Source organism: Tachypleus tridentatus, chromosome 6 (assembly GCF_004210375.1).
Source record: "Tachypleus tridentatus isolate NWPU-2018 chromosome 6, ASM421037v1, whole genome shotgun sequence".
Taxonomy (NCBI): Eukaryota; Metazoa; Arthropoda; class Merostomata; order Xiphosura; family Limulidae; genus Tachypleus; species Tachypleus tridentatus.
In genome coordinates, this window is record NC_134830.1 from 64,738,515 (window position 1) to 64,759,170 (window position 20,656).

Below are 20,656 nucleotides of genomic sequence, written 5' to 3' on the forward strand. Positions count from 1 at the left end.
TTTATATATAAATTTTCCTTAACTAATTCTTGTAGCAAAAATAGCTACATTCAAGGAGTTCCTGACAAGCACATATTAAGGACAAAACATATTTCTCTAAGTTAGATTTTTGTTATACAGCAAATACTATTACAATTAAACTAATTTATTATATTAATTTTTCCTTCCTATATATAACAAAAATAATAATTACAATAATTACATAAAAATATATCTGGTGGTCATGATAATTTAAAATAACATGATATAATTTAAAATATTAAACTTCACTTGAGGCTAACAATTCAGTTTTCTTCATTTTCTAGTTACAAAATTTATTAACTGCAGCAGTTATTATATCTTCATTATGAATACTGATGGGTGCTGTTGTTGTTGTTTTTGTTTTAAATTGAGCACAAAGCTACACAATGGGCTATCTGTGCTCTGCCCCCCACCACGGGTATCGAAACCCGGTTTTTAGCATTGTAAGTCCACAGGCATATCGCTGAGCACTGGGGGGCCTGATAGATGCAATGTCTCTCAAAATATACATAAAAAGATTTAACAAATTTCCTATAGACCACTCAATAATTTTTAACTGTGTGCTCTAATCCATACCAGAAAATTTCAAACAAGAAAAAACAGTTTTTATTATATTGATTTGTTTGTCCTTCTATTTGTCAGTTTATTGAGTTCTGTGTGAGTGTGGGTGTTATTTTTAATATTATTTCTCTTCCTTCTTTTACATTTTTATAAAGGGTGTCCAAAAAGTCTGACATCATAGGCAGTTTGCAGTTTTTTCTTAATTTCAGATACATGACTGATGATGGCACTATCGAAGTATAAGAAGGTTGAGTTGAAACTGCTGGACAGCAAATAAAGTTGCTGCAGAATTTAATGCACACCATCCTGAAAGAGAGAACAACATCACTCACAGTGCTGTTTGGAAGTTGTTAGAGATGTTTAAGAAGACTGAAATTGTGGACCATTGACAATGACACAAATATGCTTTGCAGTGTTCAAACAGGGATTCTCAGAGAACTTTAGTTCCTGGTCATAGAAGCACTTAAATATAAAATTGTAGTTTTGAATATATAACACATAAATATGATAGGAATGATTTTGCACCAAACAACAAGTGGAAAACATCTCCATTATTAACACATGCCAAATGGGCATGATATATTAAAAGGTAACTTCTTGTACTTGTTGAAATTGGCTTTTAAAAATTATCACTAAAGCCATCATCCACAATTTCTGAACAACCAGTGAGAGAATGTTAAAATCAAATCTAGCATGTCGATTCAAACTGGTTTGATCAAGAAAGACCACTGATACATCAAATGTTAGCTCTCTTCATGCTCTAATTTGGAATACTGAGTATCACAGTATTTCTAATTATCACCCAACATTATTACAAAATCTCTCCTTTACTTTCACAAACAGGTAAACTCATACTTCATTTCTAACATTTAGTTGCTGCAAATGTTAATTTCATTTACCAATATAATATGTACCCATATCTGTGATTTCATCATTTATTGACTTTTCTGGGACTATGTTTTATCTTGCCTTAATACAGGTGTATGTAGTATAAGGTTACCAATACCAGGTAAAGCAATAAAATAAATCACATTTTATTAACATTATTGCAATGAGACGTTAGCATGGAATGAAAGACCAATTTCCAGGTACGAATTTTCATTTTACTCCATTAATTACAAGCTAAATAATTAAACTTGCAGTGTAAATCTCTTAATTAATGTTTATGGAATCCAATGGTGTGTGAAGTTTTTGCTATTTTCATTATTTAAAAATTACCATGATACCATAGTTCAAAGGGAATGGAAATAATTCCAAATTTGTTTGAATTAGAAGGACAGTATGTAAAACATGTTCTGTAAAATTTGATGTAGTGCCTTTCATTACAGACTTTCTGGACATTCTATATATATGCACACACACACAAACACTTTAGATGTCAATTATAATTGATGACTCATCCTAGTAAATGCTTTACACCACATACTTTAATATCTCTTATATTTCTTTTTCCTGTAGAAGGGCACCTTTTGAATAATTAGTAATGTTAGAACATTTGTATTTCAGCTGGACATTGTTGTGATGCATATTTGTTTGTTTTCTTAGAGTGCTATACAAGTTTGTTTTTTCAAAGCAGTACTACTCAGTAACTTACTGTTTGGTTCTTCAGATTTGTGCAGTGATCGAAACATTGATTTGTACCAGTCACTGGCATGTTCCTTTTTCACATTCTGCAGCAGTATGAAAGGAAGAAAGAATAAAATGTTTATTATCTTGAGTAAAAGATAAAACTTTTATAATAATTTCATAATAAAAATTAAACATTACTCACAAAATGGCATTTCTTAAACAACTTTTCCTTATCACAATTTCACTGTCAATGTGTGCATATTTTTTTAAGCAAAACCACATCGAGGTATTCCTGTGTCCATTGAAGGGAACATGACCTCTGAGTTTACTATTATAATTCTACAAACTTAATACCATCCTATCAGAGAATTTCACTGTCAGATAATTATAAGTGATTACTGATACAATGTATAAATATTTGATTGTTACATGTAAGAAAAAGATAATTTATCAATCAGTATTATTGAAAACAAAAACATTTAGAAGGTTTATTGAGTAAACAAAGTCAACATGAAATTTGTTAAAAGTAAAGTGTTATTATGGTATGACAAACATTCAATTGTTATGACTACAAAAGAGGCCACAAATTATGTATGAAAAAAAACTCACACTGACTTTATTGAATTCAATGCAGCCAACAGTGACAGACACTATACCAGAATGTGCAGACTTTGGAAATATTTGGAAAAGCAAACCATACATTAATAACCCCCAAGAACAGCAAGCATTATTTTCATTGGAGTAATGCCTGTCAGAATTGGAAACTGGACAGTCAGGTCACTCACTGTGTAGAGTGATTAGAGCCTCTTCAACACTTTTAAAAGTAATGGAAGAATATGGCTGTGAATATAGGTAGACTAGCAATTTGTCTGTGATTGTGTTATAATCTGTGCAGGATAGTGAGTGGCAGGTAATCATAATGTACATTGAAGAGAAGGGTCAAAATGAGAAATGTATGCCAATTTACATTGTATTAAATATCAAGAGATCTGAAACAATATGCAAAAATCACAAAGAATTATTTATTCAGCAAGCCAATATGTTGTTTCAATAGCATACTACTGCTGGCAACAAAGTATATAATGGCTAATGCTTAAGCAAAAGTCTATATTATACAACACTTATACAGCAAAATATTTAAATTTTTGTTCACTTTTACCTCTAAATTTGTGACTGAAAATTAACCTTTTCATTGCAACTGGGAAGAAACTTTCTAGCCATAGCATAAAGTTTAAATGTCCTTTTACTTTTACCTCAGTAATATACTTTATAGTTAAGTAACTTGTATATGAAACATATTAAGTACAAACAATTTAGTTTTACTTACAGTCCTTAGTCCAACTGGAATTCCTTTTTCTAATGGACCAATGAATTCATACTTTGAAGGAGCTTTAATATTCACTGTAGTTGAAGTTACTTCTTTTGTTGGGATTCCATAATAACTATCAGTATGAATCTTGTCTCCTTCCACTATAACTTTCTGATCTATCAGTACTGCATCCTTGGGAAGCTCTTCTTCTATAGAAACACATTCTAATCAACAAGTAACTTGGAACATTCTAAACTCTATACCATTAAACTTACCAACTCTTACATAAATGATTGCCATTAGTATATTTTGAACAGTGTATCTTGAAACAAACACTCATAGAATGCCACTATAATTTACCAAAATTATTGATAAAAATATGGTGCTTACAAACTGATGTATGAGTAAAAGCTTGGAAAAGTTTTGATTTTTCAGACATAATCAGTAGGCATGTATATTAAAAACCAAAAATTTGTGAAAATTTTGTGTAGAAATATTAAAAAGTTGTTAAAATGAACTATTGTAACATTTGTATTGGAAACTTTCATATTAACACTTTCAAAACTTGCATAACTGACATATTTAATGAAAAATTAAATTTTTTTAAAGTTATTTATATAAAATTATTCATTAAAGTAGTTTTTAATCAATTACTACTAATCACACAACTAAAACTGACCAAAAAGATTCCTTATGATGTGTTATTTTCATACCTTTGGAATTTAACTTGTGATCTATGTAAATTGCTCCACGAGGCATATGGCCTAAGAAATAAAAAACGGTAACTATGTAGCATACTTGTGCATATCAAAAATAAAAAAGAGCCACATTATTAACTTCAAAGATACTAAATAGTACATAAAAAAACTGGTCACTTAAGCTCATGATAACAAACACAGATTAGCCATAAGAAATGTCAAAGGAAGCTAACAATTATTAAATTATATAAACTTCTGTAAAGCATAAAATACTCAAAATGGTCTGACACTCTAAGTATACTTTATATAACAAAATTAATTTGAAATTTAATAATCACTCAAGTATAGAAAACAACTAAAATACACTTATTAATTTGAACTTTTAATAAGCGTGTAAAAATTCCAATAAATACTACTATAGCAGTCACAAATACTTTGCTATATATATGAGTATTTAAGAAAATTGTTTCTTTTGAATAAATGTATTTGATAAAAATATATTGAATAAGATAGTTACTGAATTCACACACTCCATTAAGTTGAATTACCTATTCAAAAACATTGTCATATAAACCTAATAATTCTAAGAATGATTTTTAATGTAGAATAATTTAGGTTTATCTAATTTTTTAAATTTACTAGCTACCTCAAAACACATATATGCACTCTTTTTAACTGTCATGAATGAACAAGTTAAACTTCTCCACTACTTACAGTAAAAGAGCTTAAGGTCGTATAAATGTTTAATAACAAAAATAATAACTTATTGTTTAAATATATACTTAAAATCTTCAATGCTTCATATTTATGACAGCAAATTAGAATACTAAAATATTTTACATTTGATGACCTTTACATACTTTTCCTTATTTGTAGCAACATCATTTCTTTATCTAATCAATGATACTTGTATGTTCTACAATTTTAAAGTGTGTTTTCTAAGTTTTAACATAAGACTGAAACGTTTTTGTAGATATACCTGTAGGTTTATTATATGAAATGCCTGCTGAATCTTGGAAAAAATGTAATTGGTTAGAGCTGCCTATCCGCAATTCACTTTTATTAGTTAATGGAAAGGGATTCTGTGAATCTTTTTCCATACTTGGATAATTTTCTTGGCTTGCAGAACTGCTAACATTTGACAAAGAACTTTGAGGATTTTCAGAAGCCTTCCATGCAAATGTTTCTTCTGGTGTAAAATACTTTTGATATGTCTCCTGTAATGTCCAATTATGAAATATATCTTATACATATTTATCGCACAACCACATCTGAAGAAGATTTTTTCTGTATATGTATTACATAAATATAAAAGAATCTTTACAGTAATTTAACACAACTTAACTAAATATTGTAGATGACTAATAAAATATTACACAGAAGTTTGGAGCCTTATTTATCCATTTTTTAATTAAAAACATCAAATCTATTACTCTTGAAGTAATCAACAGTTTATCTAAAGCAAAGTTCCAATTAAGAAAAATGTGACAACTGTACAATATGACTGAGTTTCCAAATATACTTTTAAGACAGTTCTGTTTAGTTTATAATTTCTTTTGCCAGGTTTCTAAAACTTTTAAATTATTTAATGCTAAAATGTTTCTTAATTGTACAAAGAATATAATCTCAGATGAGCCGAGCATGGCCTGATGGTTAGGTTAGGGCACCCACTTGCAATCTGAGGGTCACAGATTTGAATCCCTGTCATTGAGCATGCTAGTCCTGTATGGTTGCAACTCAGATGTAAAAATTCTTGGCTTACAAAATTACTAGCCAAACCCAAGCTAAATGAGATTAATGTTATTAAACAAAACAAACAAAAAAAAAACTTAAATTTAATCACACAACTAGAAAGATAAAAATTTATACATTTCATTCAATAAAAGATTTATTTCGTGTACAATTCTAAGCAAAATGTAAATCCATATATGTCATAATGCAAAGAATATGAAATTATCAATTATCTATGATGCATTATGTAATACACTGTATTCTTACACAATTCTTAAGTTTTTAAATGCAGAGATAAAAAATCTAGTAATAAATATAAAACACTAAAATACAAGTTAAATATTGGTGTCAGTTTGCAGAAAATAATGAAAGATATAAAGATATAAAAGATATAAGTTCTACCTAGTTGCACAGGGTGGATAATTCAAGAATTATAAAGATGAATAAAAAACATCACAAGCTTCACAATTAGTTTTCTAATAGTATTCAAACAGTTGTACTTGTAAATGAAGTTTGTAATGCTTCATTTTTTTAATGATAATTCTTATGTAATGATAAAGACACTGGTGAACAATATATGCGCATAAGAATTATTTTGCATATGCTTAAAACATGTTCTATAAATAATACATTATTTAATTCCAATAATAACTTCTAGCTTCTGTTAATAATTAACCTTCCCCAAAAAATAAAATCGATTTCCACCATAGTTCAAACATCTGTATTCATTTATTAATTGAGGCGCAGTATGGCCAGGTGTGGTTAAGGTGTTCGACTTGTAATGTGAGGGTTGCGGGTTCGATTTCCCATCCCACCAAACATGCTTGTCCTTTCAGCTGTGGGAGTGTAATAATATAATGGTCAATCCCACTATTCATTGGTAAAAGAGTAGTCCAAGAGTTGGTGGTGGGTGGTGATGACTAGCTGCCTCCCCTTTAGTCTTACACCACTAAAGTAGGGGCAGCTAGCGTAGACAGCTTTGCACGAAATTCAACAAACAAACTTTCCAAAGTTGTACTTTTAAACTTACAAGTTATAGTTAGAGAATCTATAAATACAAAGTATTAAAAAATTCTTAATAGGTATATATTCCATATTACGAAGCGTACATAACAAATTACCTTAGCTTTAGGATTTTTCTTTTGGGCATCTTCGCTAATGTTTAGCCTCACACTTCTGAGCTGAGGCTGATGTGAAGGGGCGCTACGCTCGTCGAACCGCTCTTGATCATGTGCTTTGTGTTGATTAGTTTCCATGGTATTATGGGGAGAACGTCCTGGCATCCAAACTATTTCACGATAAAGAGAAGAAACTTTAATTAACGACAAATGTAGTTGTTTATCAAAATATCATACAACACTTTGGAATATGATAAGAGTATTTTAATACTCATATGAAACCATCAAACGAAAAAAACAAACAGAAAACTATATGAGATATCTCCTCCCTTCAACAATCAATGGCAAAGAAAAAAGACGCCACGTGACTATACATGCCGAAAGAAATCATTAATCACATCAGCTGTTTCGGGTTGACAGAGGCCAAAACGAGTTTGAGGGACTATGAAATATTTCTGAGAAGCATAACAGTCGGAGAAATGAAACATGCTAGCATGAGCCTAAACCAAACAATTAACTGCCAAATAACAACTCTACATCAGGCTCCCGTTTGTTCTCTATTAAGTTAGTTCAAAATATAGCATCATGTAGCCACATCTATATTTAACTTTACCAATTACGAGTGAATAGCCCACTAGTGGCATTGTGGTATGGCTCTAGATTTACAATGCTAGAAACCGGGTTTCAATATCCGTGGCGGGAAGAGTACATATATGTCATTGTGTAACTTTGTGCTTGGTAATTCATCGCTCCTTGAGGTTCAAATTAATTTGGTAACTTATGTTTTACGATACTGGCTTTTCTTTTAGACATCTTCTGCATGTGTATCTATATAAACAATACGCTTGTGTTTATCTGTCCAGAACATTTCTTGTAAATTTCTCGATGAAACACTACAGATTTCAGGTCATTAAAAAGGTCTCTGTCCAATAAGTCCGGATTGCATACTGGTTATTCCGTTCAGAATCATCTGTTTTTTGTTTAGTCAAACTTTTTAATGCAACAAATGGCACAATTTAATTGTCATCACGTAACGACTAGCTTCGATTTCAACTTTAGTTTTTCTATTTCCTAAGTATTTCATGGACACAACACTTAACCTCCATATACTTTCTTTAAATAATAAATATTACACTAAATAAATTTGTTGTTGGCCTTTTCGATTTATTTAAATCTAAAATAAGCATGCACAATTCGTTTAAACTCATATGCTTATCACTTTGGTACATACACATGCAATCGTTTTTGCATAATCAGTTAAGTTTGCTTTCATAACAAGTTTGCTGTCCTTACATTTATTTGACTGCAATAATTTAGCTTCGGTTCGTTTCTCAGACTGCTATGAACACCTTTCGGCTACTTTTTATTGAGTATGGGTTTTATTCTTAGATTTTGTGAGTTTTTTTGTTTCCACTCATAAAGTATCATACACTGTACATTCATAATTATTCCACACTCTTTACTCTATTATAAATAACATCACTAAACTTTATTGTTTACTTTACGTGTTGTTTTATTGAATAAAGTTGCGTCTACGTGAATTTGTTTACCTGACTACCTAAGTTGTTGTTTTTTTAAATTGACAATAATTTATCAATCTAACACATAATGCCTGCAAGAAAGCATAGCTTAATTACTGTGCTTCAAAATAATAGAATAAGGAAGATTCAAGTGAAGGACACGAAAACTACCGCATATGTTTTGCGGTTCGTTGCTAGTATGTATAGGTTAAGTCATGGCAGAAAAGCTGTAGTGATGTTTCCTATTATAAGCAGCAATTGTTTATTTTGTTTTAAATTTCGCGCAAATGTACACGAGGGCTATCTGCGCTAGCTGTCCTTAATTTCGAAGTGTAAGACAAGGCAGCTAGTTATAACCACCCACCAAATAGTGGGATTGACAATCACATAATAACGTCCTCACGTCTGAAAGTATCAGCATGTTTGGTGGACGAGGATTCGAACCCACGAACCTTAAATTACGAGTCGAGCGCTCTAATCACCTGAGTAAACGGACCTAACTTGTTTCAAATTTGAAATAAATCACAAACATTTACTGTAGACGAATCCTCAGTCCAACACATCCATATATTTACATTACTATATATACTATTAAAATGGGATCTGACAGCCATACTGTAAATTTCAAAGCCTAAGGTTCTATGTTCAATATGCTGTTCAACAAGTTTACCTTTTCAACTTTGAAAACGTTGAAACTGGCAGTCAATCTGGTAACACTTGCATGTGTCAAGAGAGTCACGTGGATTTACATTTACTCTAATAATGTAAGCTTCATACATACTCATGTAAAAAATGAAAGAAAGTTTTCTGCTGCTAATCACCATCCACAAAGTATTCATTTTTATGTACATAAATAACATCAAACATCTTGAGCTAAACATTCAAACGTGATGTACAATATTTTTTATTTTTTAACAACTACTATGGAGATATTTTACGAAGAGAAAAATACACGTTTCTACTTACTTAATGAGTTACTGAAACTCCTTGAAGTTCTGTGCAAGAATAGACTGCCTGCCAACTTATCACATTCGCGAAGTTACCAAGGGCAGTTAGCTACATGAATTTAAAAAAAATGAATTGATCCACGATCGTTTTAACTAAGTATAGTGTCCCAAGTATTTGCACGTTTTAGCTACGCATAGTGTCCCAGTATTTGTACGTTTTAACCACACATAGCGTCTCAGTACTTGTACGTTTTAACTATGCATAGTGTCTCAATATTTGCACGTTTTAACTACGCATAGTGTTCCAGTATTTGCACAAAGATACTATTTTACATCAGCAGCAGCACAAAAGGTAAAATAAATCCTTATTAGACAGATATCAATGTTTTTATTTCCGACCTAATTGTGTGTGGTTTTATATATATCTATATCCGTAAGTATGTTTGCGTGTATGTGTCGTTGATAAATTTTACGCAATATATAGTTATATAGAAAAACCTACAATAACGACACAAGTTTTTAGTACCCAATCGCAATCTTCAGAAAAATTTGTAAATCCTAGGTTTGAAAAGATCAGGCAAACTTGTTAAAATCATATTTTTACCAAATAAATAATTATTTATATTTCATTTTTTTAATGAGTTGACGTAACTACAGACTTTCCTATGGGGTAATTTTACCATAATAGTTTGAACTGTTAAAAAAATGCCTTTTACCAACTTAAAGGGAATAATTATTTAGCTCAGTTAATAAAATACTCGCATACGGTCCGAGCCAAAGAAATATTTTAAAAACAGATTTGTTTGTTTCTTTGTGTGGAATTTCGTGCAAAGCTACACGAGGGTTATCTGCGCTAGCCGCCCCTAATGTAGCAGTGTAAAGCTACAGGAAAGGTATCTGGTCATCACTACCCACCGCCAACTCTTGGGCTACTCTTTTACCAACCAATAATGGGAGTTACAGTAACATTATGATGCACCCACAGCTGAAAGAACGAGCACATGAGGTGTGACGGTCACTTTTAAAAAGTGTTCATTGTATGACTAAAAAGGAAAATTTTTAAAAGATAGCATGATAGAACACTATCTCCATATCTTTCAAAAACGGTGGACTCAGCAGATAGTCCAATGTGGCCTTGCTATAAGAAAAGCATATCTTTCAAAACATTTGGCCGAAAACAAAGAATGTCGAACAAAATTATGTAACATATATGTAATTAATTAGGAAACAAGTTACGATTATTAAACAAAATATTCTGACTAAGGTACCTTTAAATGTGATTTTAAAACTAATTTAGATTTACGGACTGAATATATTTTCTATAAGTTGTATAAAAGTATGAAGGCTACTAATACAACAGTTTAGCGGCCCGGCATGGCCAGGTGGTTAAGGCACTCGACTCGTAATCTGAGGGTCGAGGGTTCGAATCCCCGTCACATCTTCCAGCCGTAGGGGCGTTATAATGTTACAGTCAATCCTACTATTCATTGGTAAAAGAGTAGCCTAAGAGTTGGCGATGGGTGGTGATGACTAGTTGCCTTCCCTCTAGTCTTACACTGCTAAATGAGGGACGGCTAGCGCAGATAGCCCTCAAGTAGCTTTTCGCAAAATTCAAAACAAACCAATACAACAGTTCAATACACTTAAAATGTATTGAATGATATTGTAAAATGATGATATTGTTTATGCAGTTTATCTAATAACGCCCAATACAATAAACGCCTTTTTGAGAATTACGTACATAAGATCTAAAAAGTGTTTGTAACATACGCGGTTGAGTAATGTTATATTAAAACAATTTTGAAGAATACTGCCATAGCTGGTCATGTTACATCTGACAGCAGTGCCATTTGATAAACAAAACTCTTTCTGCACAGTTTTTATCGCAAGAAAAGCGCCATCGCAAGGCCGTCACATTCAAGGCACATCCATTTTGTATAGTAGCGGTCCATACCGTTTTCTTTTCGCGAACAGCTTGAGTAAATATAATTTTCGCAGTAACAAATTTTGTTAAATTACTTTTGGAAGTGTTGAATTTATTAACAATAATTTTTTGTAACACATAGTATGTAACATCATTACAATCAAATCTAAGTACCAGATATTGTCATCAGTTTGTAGTTAGCACCTAGTAACAACTGAAAATACAATTCTCGAAACATACTAAAACAAGTGAAAATCCGCAATAGCTAAATTTTTAAATCTTCGGATTTACAACCCTAAAATCAAGGGTTCGATTCCTTTCGGCTAAAACTGATGAGACTTCTGAGCTTGTTCATTATCTAACATTTAAATTATTTTAGAAGAAAACATTGCTTCAATATTCGGCTCAAGAGAAGAGAGATATAGTCTTAAACATCGCTCTGCATCAAGCTATTTCTTTCTATAATTATTTTGTTAAATTAGTAGGAAGCTAAAATATTGGTAAGAACTGCAGAAACAGGAAAATAAAAATGACCCATTGCCAAATAATTGACGCAAACGCCTCAGAATTATCTCTCGAATTCGTAGGAGCTTTCAAACCACTGATTAGAAAACGTTGCTCTTTAGATACTTTCCGTGGCACATATATGAACAAAAATTACAGTTTTAGCTGTTCAATCTTACAGAAAGCCATAGGTGCTGGGTCTAGCGACTTGAGTGACTCGTTTTTCTATGATATGGCATGAATACTAATTTCATTCAACAGTTGCATGAGATAGGCAGCTTTTGAATGGATATGTCTGAAAGAAGTTTGTTTACAAGTGATTTACATTGCTTTTCTAGACGGAGATTTATCTTGATTGTGTTGAGTACTGTTGTTTGTGGCATTTGAACAGCCTTTGCCACTGCTTGTTGCAAATGTCTTTCTATATATATTCCTGGTGCTCCAAAATAATCAATGTTCCTTAGTCTACCAATGCCATTAAGTATAAGGAGCATCCACGTCTTGAAAAATCACTGATAGGAACATATATTTATGACCTAAATGTACAAGTATTTTGAATCGGAAACAACTGTTACATATCTTTTCACAAGCGATTATTTTCGATGACATCACACTGCTTACATAACGCGCACAACAATGTCAAAATGTAGTTCTGATACATTTAGTTCCACCATGACTTTATATAGTAAATGGTTAACACCTTATTTTCTTATTTATGTACTATAACATATTAAACCTTCTGCACATGTCTAGAAGACATCCACAAGCGAACTAATACAACTAATTTTAGTCTTATTAAGCCTAAACAAAGCACTATATGACAGAATATTACCTTGTTATCATAATTTATAGGTTAAGAAAATTACAAATGGTTTTTTTTTAGAAATTGGTTAACTAAGACACTATTTTTCAATATATTTTCCATAACCAGAAGCTATGTAACAACATTATTTTAATTCATTAAAAACAAACTTAAATAATCATCCTTTTGTTAAAAAGAAAGAAAACACCAAAATTATGTTTACTTATGGAGTAGTATATCACATTGATTTGATTAATTCGAAGGTTTTTCAGGTGAAATTTATGTGCGGAGACGACATGTAAAAATTTGATATTCTTTTCAAAGGTGTTTTATAGTAAAGTTTCTATTATAAAAAACAAAGTTATTGCTTGTTCAACACAACTTCTTGTACAGATCATGATAAGTTGGAAAGTTAGGGGACCACAGGGTCTGTGTATTTTAAGAATGAAGCTTCTGTCGGGCTATATTTGGACTGGTAGAGCACACTCTCAACGGTACAAGCCCCTACCTTGAGGACTCAGATTTTGGAGCTGTCTTTTCACCGCCTACGATAGAGGGTGAAATAGGGTCTGTACCTACTATCCGTAAAATGACATAATAAATATTATTTATTATTAATTAATTTATACAGTAGCATCTAGGAGTGGATTTTCAGAGTACATAACAAACTTTTTTTTAAACACAAGCACATATTCCAATGTAAACTCAAGTAATTATGTACAGCCATGTTTCTTTAATTGCTTATCTGTCTATCCGCTTAGAAGTTTCGCGTAAAACTACACAAATGATATATGTTCATAACCGTTCCTTGTTTTGAACTGTCAACAGTACTCAATGTCAGCAATAAGATGGTCTTAACTAACCAGATAGTGGTATTTTTTCTCACTCTTATAACACACCCACGCCTCCACAGTGTGAAGCACACTTTTCTCTACTTTTATTTTTCTATAACAAGACTCGAACGTTGAACCTACAAATCTGTATCCAAACGTTCATCACAGCGACACGCTCAACCACAGCTAAGGTATAAAGAGAGATTTATATATCATTCTGTTATCCCACTGGTTTCTAAGTGCACAAAATAACAAATCACCAGATTTTACATATTTTTTAAATTGCTTTGTTTTTTTTTGTTTTGAATTTTGCACAAAGCTACTCGAGGGCTATCTGTGTTAGCCGTCCCTAATTTAGCAGTGTAAGACTAGAGGGAAGGCAGCTAGTCATCACCACCCACCGCCAACTCTTGAGCTACTCTTTTACTAATGAATAGTGGGATTGATCGTCGCATTATAACGCCCCCTCGGCTGGGAGGGCGAGCATGTTTGGCGCGACGGGGATGCGAACCCGCGACCCTCAGATTACAAGTCGCACGCCTTAACACGCTTGGCCATGCCGGGCCATAATTGCTTTGTTAATAACTTTGTATTTATGCGACTAGCGTAATGAAATTTTACTACTTTTTTTAAAGCACCAAATAACAAACTGGCTAAATTTTATGTTTTATTTTAGTATTCTTTTTTAAATAATGGTTTATATACTTGACTAGTGTAATATAAATCCTAGTGGTTCCAAAGCACAAAACAACAAAATGGCCAAATCTTATATTTTATTTTAAAACTACTTTCTAAATAGCGATTTATTTATGTGACTAAGGTAGCGAAATATTTAGGAATTTTACAACATTACACACTTAATGCTGCGTTGTGTTTGTAACTGCTATGTTTAAGCCCTATATCTGCGAAACATACTGTACCAGTATTTGTGAAACAAATATTATGTTACATATGAATGTGCGTGTCTACGTATGCACAGATACGTAGTAATTAAAAACTGCAATACATGCTTACGCACACCTCTATCTATAACACATAGAACGATCTTAATAGTGATTTATCTGATGTCAGTAGAAAAATAAATACATTTTCAAGATATCTGTAATTGAACTTGGACTAACATATAAGCAGGTAACTTACTATTTCTCTAATAAAAAAGTAACCTTGTACTGTACTTATTTGATGGAAATAATCATAAGAAACACTGGATTTCTAATACTACAGCATATCATTGTAGAAAACAAATTTATTACGTTGCACGACTCTGTCCTTGTTGATGGATCTCTGGAAAGATCAGTAATTTATATGTGTGTCTTCTTATAGCAAAGCCACATTGGGCTATCTGCTGAGTGTTGTAAATCCGTAGACTTACCGCTGTACTAGCGGAGAACGACATGTGTTCATTTATTTATGTAATTTATTTGTGTTATACTATTAAATAGTGTTAGTTACATCAATCTAGTATTCGTAAAAATGTTTTCAATTTTAGAAAGCCCTATGTTTTGTCTTAATTTATTTCCTGTATTCCTATGACTTTTTATATGATACGATTTTTTTTATATTATATGCTAAGTTTTTACTTCATAACAGTCTGAACTTTCTAAAAGCAGAGAAAGAACAACAAAAAATGAAAAATGTTTTTGCAGATGTTGATCTTCCTACAAGCTTGTTTATTTTTCTATTAAACGATTCTACATTTATAAAGTGAATAAAGTTTTGCTCAATATATGTTACCATATAAAATATGACCTCAGGAAGGTGCTTAAAGAAGATTTGATTCACAAATACACAACTTTGAATATAAAAAAACTTGTTTAAACATTAGGACATCGAAGTTTGCGAGGAGGTTAAATTAATAACTATCATGTGGGCAATTACATCTGCGTAAGTACCTAATTTACGTTTTAATGGTGCTCTCATTAGAGCTATGACGTCAACATTGTAATTTTTTGTGTGTGGGCATTATCGTTACATATTTTAGTGTGCTACACTGCAATTACTAATCTATGTTAAAACTGTTTAAAAAAGTCTAGAAGTGATCTTAATATTTTTAAATTTGTAGAACTTATTCCTAATCTCCACTTTTAAGTTAATAGGTTTCCTCAAGTTTATGAAGCGCGTGAAGTTGACGTCTTACACACACAACTGTTAATGCTACACAGTTACTTCACGTTCAGATTTAATCTATTACAAAACCATTCACCCTTTGCAACAACGATAAAATTTAGTTTATGTGACAGACCTATGAAATAAATCACGTGTGTAATGTAAACACAGTAGTACAACTTATTTCGGAATGAAAAACATTGTATATATATATATGATATAACTTGGAGGTTTCACACAGCTGTATCTTTTTTAAGGTAATCAAGCTAAGATGCAGTTTTCATAAGCTAGCCATCAATAGAATTGTTTGGTTGATGTTTAGTTAAGTCAGCTTTTATAAAAGAAAAAACACTTTTATTTGAAACATAAAACACAAAATTATACTAGAAACGAGAAACTGTTTGATTAATTCTTTTGATCTATTATTTCTATCATCTGTTATCTAATGCCAGCTGTTTTAAGTTTTCACTTGAACAAATGTTATAAATAGTCTACATGGGTTTAAATTACTTTATGTTTAAGCTAAAGCAGGTATTGTTGACATAGATGTCAATACACGTTTTAAAGTGTAATTATCCTTCATAAAAATTAGGCATAATAAATTAAAATAAATGTTAAACTTCTGTGAATGCAACTTTCATTGAAAACTAACACAACTTACCAGCTTTTGGACCTGTAGCTTTAAATGTAGGCCCTGCCGGCACTCCTGTGAGACTTCCTGAAACAGACATGATAAAACATAGAAAAAACAACAACAAATATTTATCAACTAGGTTCTGATATCTCAGCAAAATCTTTACACGTATTCCTTGATATGAGTACTGTTTTTGCGGCCAAACTCACGAATAAAGTTCTTGTTTCAGATTACACACAATTTTTGTTCACGTATTACTAAACACGTCATTACTGCTTAAGATGTAAACTTCTATTAAAATTTCGCAATCGTGTTGGATAACACGTTCGATAACAAGTAAAAACACACTGTTGCCAAAAAATGAGCAATTAACGACAAATGAAACAATCGTTGAATCTAAATAATATTATGGTGTGTCCATAAAGTCTGAATAAGATGGAAATTCCTTCTGCCAGTAGTATTTCCAAAATCTGACCCAGGAACGACACTGAAGTGTTTGGGAATTACACAGTCGAGGCAGAAGGTTTCGATCGCCAGTATACAAACTCACGAGTCATCAGCTAAATTTAACGTGAGTTCCTGTTCACTGTTTCTCTTGACTTTAAACCCTGCGCGTGCTCTAGCACTCATCATATACACAACTTACTTCCACAAAGATCTCTCTTTCTCCTTTAAAAAAAAAACACAATAAAAAACTGGTCTCTAACAAATTTTTATACCTGCACAGCAAAGCCCGGAACTGGTATACAGGCCGGATATAGTGTGGTTGAGCAAGGAGAAAAAAAATCTGAATAAAGAAGTACATTTTTATACGAAATGAACTGGTCCTAAAAATACATTAACAAGGAAGGGTGGGTTTATAAAAATGTTTAATATCCTTGGAGACAAAAGGAGTGGTTTTATTGTCAAAAATAAATAAAAATCTACTGCCCTATATCATAACAGTGTAAATATTAACATAAATTGGTTCTGCTACTGTATATAGGGGTTGGCACAAAGCTGAGTTCTACTTCATATACGTAATAAAAAGTGATAATATTTATATATATATGTAAGTAATAGCAGGAAGGCTAAATACTCAGTAACCTGAGTAAGTAAGAGATCTGTATTCAAACAAACTTTATTTTCAATACATGCCCTGAATAACGTGTAACTTTTTAGTTTAATTAAACATGAAAAGTTCTATAGTAGTTCATATCATTGTAAAGCATATTGATTTTAATAAAATTATGTATGCGTTTTGTTTACCCTTTCAAAACTTCTACGACAAAGTTGTTAACATTTAAACTTATGAAGACACAAATAATTTCCGTTAGCAGAACAGCCTATACTGACGATCACTAAAGTTTGACAAAACCTTATTATTTGTTTTAAATCTTTATTAATAATTGTAAACCGATTTTGACACCAATTTGTACAGGGATTTGCTACCGATTTGTTTCAATTGTGATTTACTTAAATTTCGCTTTACCTTCAATTTCATTACTGTTTTATTGATCCCTAAAAGAAATTGGCCTATATTAATATATATAGCACATTTCTGTTTATTACTTCATGTAATCAACAACACACAGATTTTTGACGAGGTTATAATGGCGGCATATTACTTCTTTCTTTCTCTCTCTATCGCTTTATTTCACCTCTCTCACATCTCCTAGGTTTCTGGTTTTTCATTCTCTTCTGAGTGTGTTTTACTTTAATTTTGTTTTTTCAAAAACTATGTCAACAGGCTCTTTATGGCCTAATACAAGTTTTTCGTAATTAGAGTTACAAGCTTCAAAATCACAGGGATTTTTGCACCTTCTAAGTCCGGCTAAACTTAAAATTAGTAGTAATTAGTAGTGGTATTAGTAGGAATACTTACATCAGTGGTGTAAAATAATTTTTAAATGATACCAGTCGGAATACTTACAGAAGTGGTGTAAAACAATTTTTATATTATATTAGGAAAAATACTTACAGAGTGGGTATAAAAAAATTTTAAATGATATTAGTGGGAATACATATAGAAGTGGTGTAAAACATTTTTAAATAATACTAGTAGGAATACCTGCAGAAATAGTGTTAAGCAAGTTTTAAATAATATCAGTAGGAATACTTACATAGATGGTGAAAAACAGTTTTTGAATGATACTAGTAAGAATACTTACAGAAGTTGTGTAAAACAATTTTTAACTAATATCAGTAGGAATACTTACATAAGCGATGTAGAACAATTTGTAAATGATATTAGTAAGAATATTTATAGAAGTGGTGTAAAACAATTGTTAAATGATACAAGTAGGAACACTTACACAAGTGGTATGAAACAATTTTTAAATAATATCAGTAGGAATACTTACATAATTGGTGTAAAACAATTTTTAAATTATATTAGTAAAAATACTTACAGAGAAGGTATAAAACAAAAAATGATATTAATAGAATAGTTACAGAAGTGGTTAAAAACAATTTTTAAATGATATTAGTAGGAATACTTAAAGAAATGGCGTAAAACAATTTTTAAATGATACTAGTTGGAATACTTACAGAAGTGATGTAAAACAATTTTTAAATAAGAAAAGTAGGAATACTTACATAAGTGGTGTAGAACAATTTTTAAATGATATTAGTAGGAATACTTACATAAGAAATATAAAACAATTTTTAAATGATATTAGTAGGAATACATAGAAAAGTGGTGTAAAACATTTTTTTAAATGATACTAGTAGGAATACCTGCAGAAATAGTGTTAAACAATTTTTAAATGATACCAGTAGGAATAGTTACAGAAGTGGTGTAAAACAATTTTTAAATTATATTAGTAAAAATACTTACAGAAGAGGTATACAACAAAAAATGATATTAGTAGAATACTTACAGAGGAGGTGTAAAACAATTTCTAAATGATACTAGTAAGAATACTTACAGAAGTGGTGTAAAACAATTTTTAAATTATATTGGTAAAAATACTTACAAAAGAGGTATACAACAAAAAATGATATTAGTAGAATACTTACAGAGGAGGTGTAAAACAATTTCTAAATGATAGTAGTAAGAATACTTACAGAAGTGGTGAAACAAGTTTTAAATGATATTAGTAGGAATACATAAAGAAGTGGTGTAAAACATTTTTTTAAATGATACTAGTAGGAATACTTACAGAAGTGGTGAAACAAGTTTTAAATGATATTAGTAGGAATACATAAAGAAGTGGTGTAAAACATTTTTTTAAATGATACTAGTAGGAATACTTACAGATGTGATGTAAAACAATATTTAAATAATAAAAGTAGGAATACTTACATCAGTGGTGTAAAATAATTTTTAAATGATACCAGTCGGAAAACTTACAGAAGTGGTGTAAAACAATTTTTATATTATATTAGTAAAAATACTTACAGAGTAGGTATAAAAAAATTTTAAATGATATTAGTGGGAATACATATAGAAGTGGTGTAAAACATTTTTAAATGATACTAGTAGGAATACTTACAGAAGTAGTGTAAAACAATTTTTAAATGATACTAGTAGGAATACCTGCAGAAATAGTGTTAAGCAAGTTTTAAATAATATCAGTAGGAATACTTACATAGATGGTGAAAAACAGTTTTTGAATGATATTAGTAGGAATACTTGCAGAAGTTGTGTAAAACAATTTTTAAATAATATCAGTAGGAATACTTACATAAGCGATGTAGAACAATTTGTAAATGATATTAGTAAGAATATTTATAGAAGTGGTGTAAAACAATTTTTAAATGATACAAGTAGGAATACTTACATAAGTGGTATGAAACAATTTTTAAACAATATGAGTAGGAATACTTACATAATTGGTGTAAAACAATTTTTAAATTATATTAGTAAAAATACTTACAGAGAAGGTATAAAACAAAAAATGATATTAATAGAATAGTTACAGAATTGGTGAAAACAATTTTTAAATGATATTAATAGGAATACTTACAGAAATGGTGTAAAACAATTTTTAAATGATACTAGTTGGAATACTTACATAAGTGGTGTAGAACAATTTTTAAATGATATTAGTAGGAATACTTACATAAGAAATATAAAACAATTTTTAATGATATTAGTAGGAATACATAGAAAAGTGGTGTGAAACATTTTTTAAATGATACTAGTAGGAATACTTACAGAAATATTGTAAAACAATTTTTAAATGATACTAGTAGGAATACCTGCAGAAATAGTGTTAAACAATTTTTAAATGATTACCAGTAGGAATAGTTACAGAAGTGGTGTAAAACAATTTTTAAATTATATTAGTAAAAATACTTACAGAAGAGGTATATAACAAAAAATGATATTAGTAGAATACTTACAGAGGAGGTGCAAAACAATTTCTAAATGATACTAGTAATAATACTTACAG

At 30.8% G+C, this 20,656-nt stretch overlaps 1 protein-coding gene across 11 annotated transcripts in view; it reads right to left on the bottom strand.

The window, feature by feature from the left end:
- Nucleotides 1–20,656, bottom strand: part of LOC143252697 (uncharacterized) — a 119,866-nt gene that overhangs the window by 53,744 nt on the left and 45,466 nt on the right. For 7 of the 11 annotated variants that reach the window (XM_076505242.1, XM_076505240.1, XM_076505238.1 and 4 more), the window contains 6 exons: nt 16,305–16,361; nt 7,011–7,177; nt 5,138–5,375; nt 4,174–4,224; nt 3,479–3,669; nt 2,177–2,252 (listed from right to left, as the gene is read on the bottom strand). In XM_076505242.1, coding sequence (XP_076361357.1) covers nt 2,177–2,252; nt 3,479–3,669; nt 4,174–4,224; nt 5,138–5,375; nt 7,011–7,177; nt 16,305–16,361 — 780 coding nt within the window. The remainder of the gene's footprint in view (nt 1–2,176; nt 2,253–3,478; nt 3,670–4,173; nt 4,225–5,137; nt 5,376–7,010; nt 7,178–16,304; nt 16,362–20,656) is intronic. The other 4 variants (XM_076505244.1, XM_076505243.1, XM_076505247.1 and 1 more) reach the window with 2 other exon arrangements.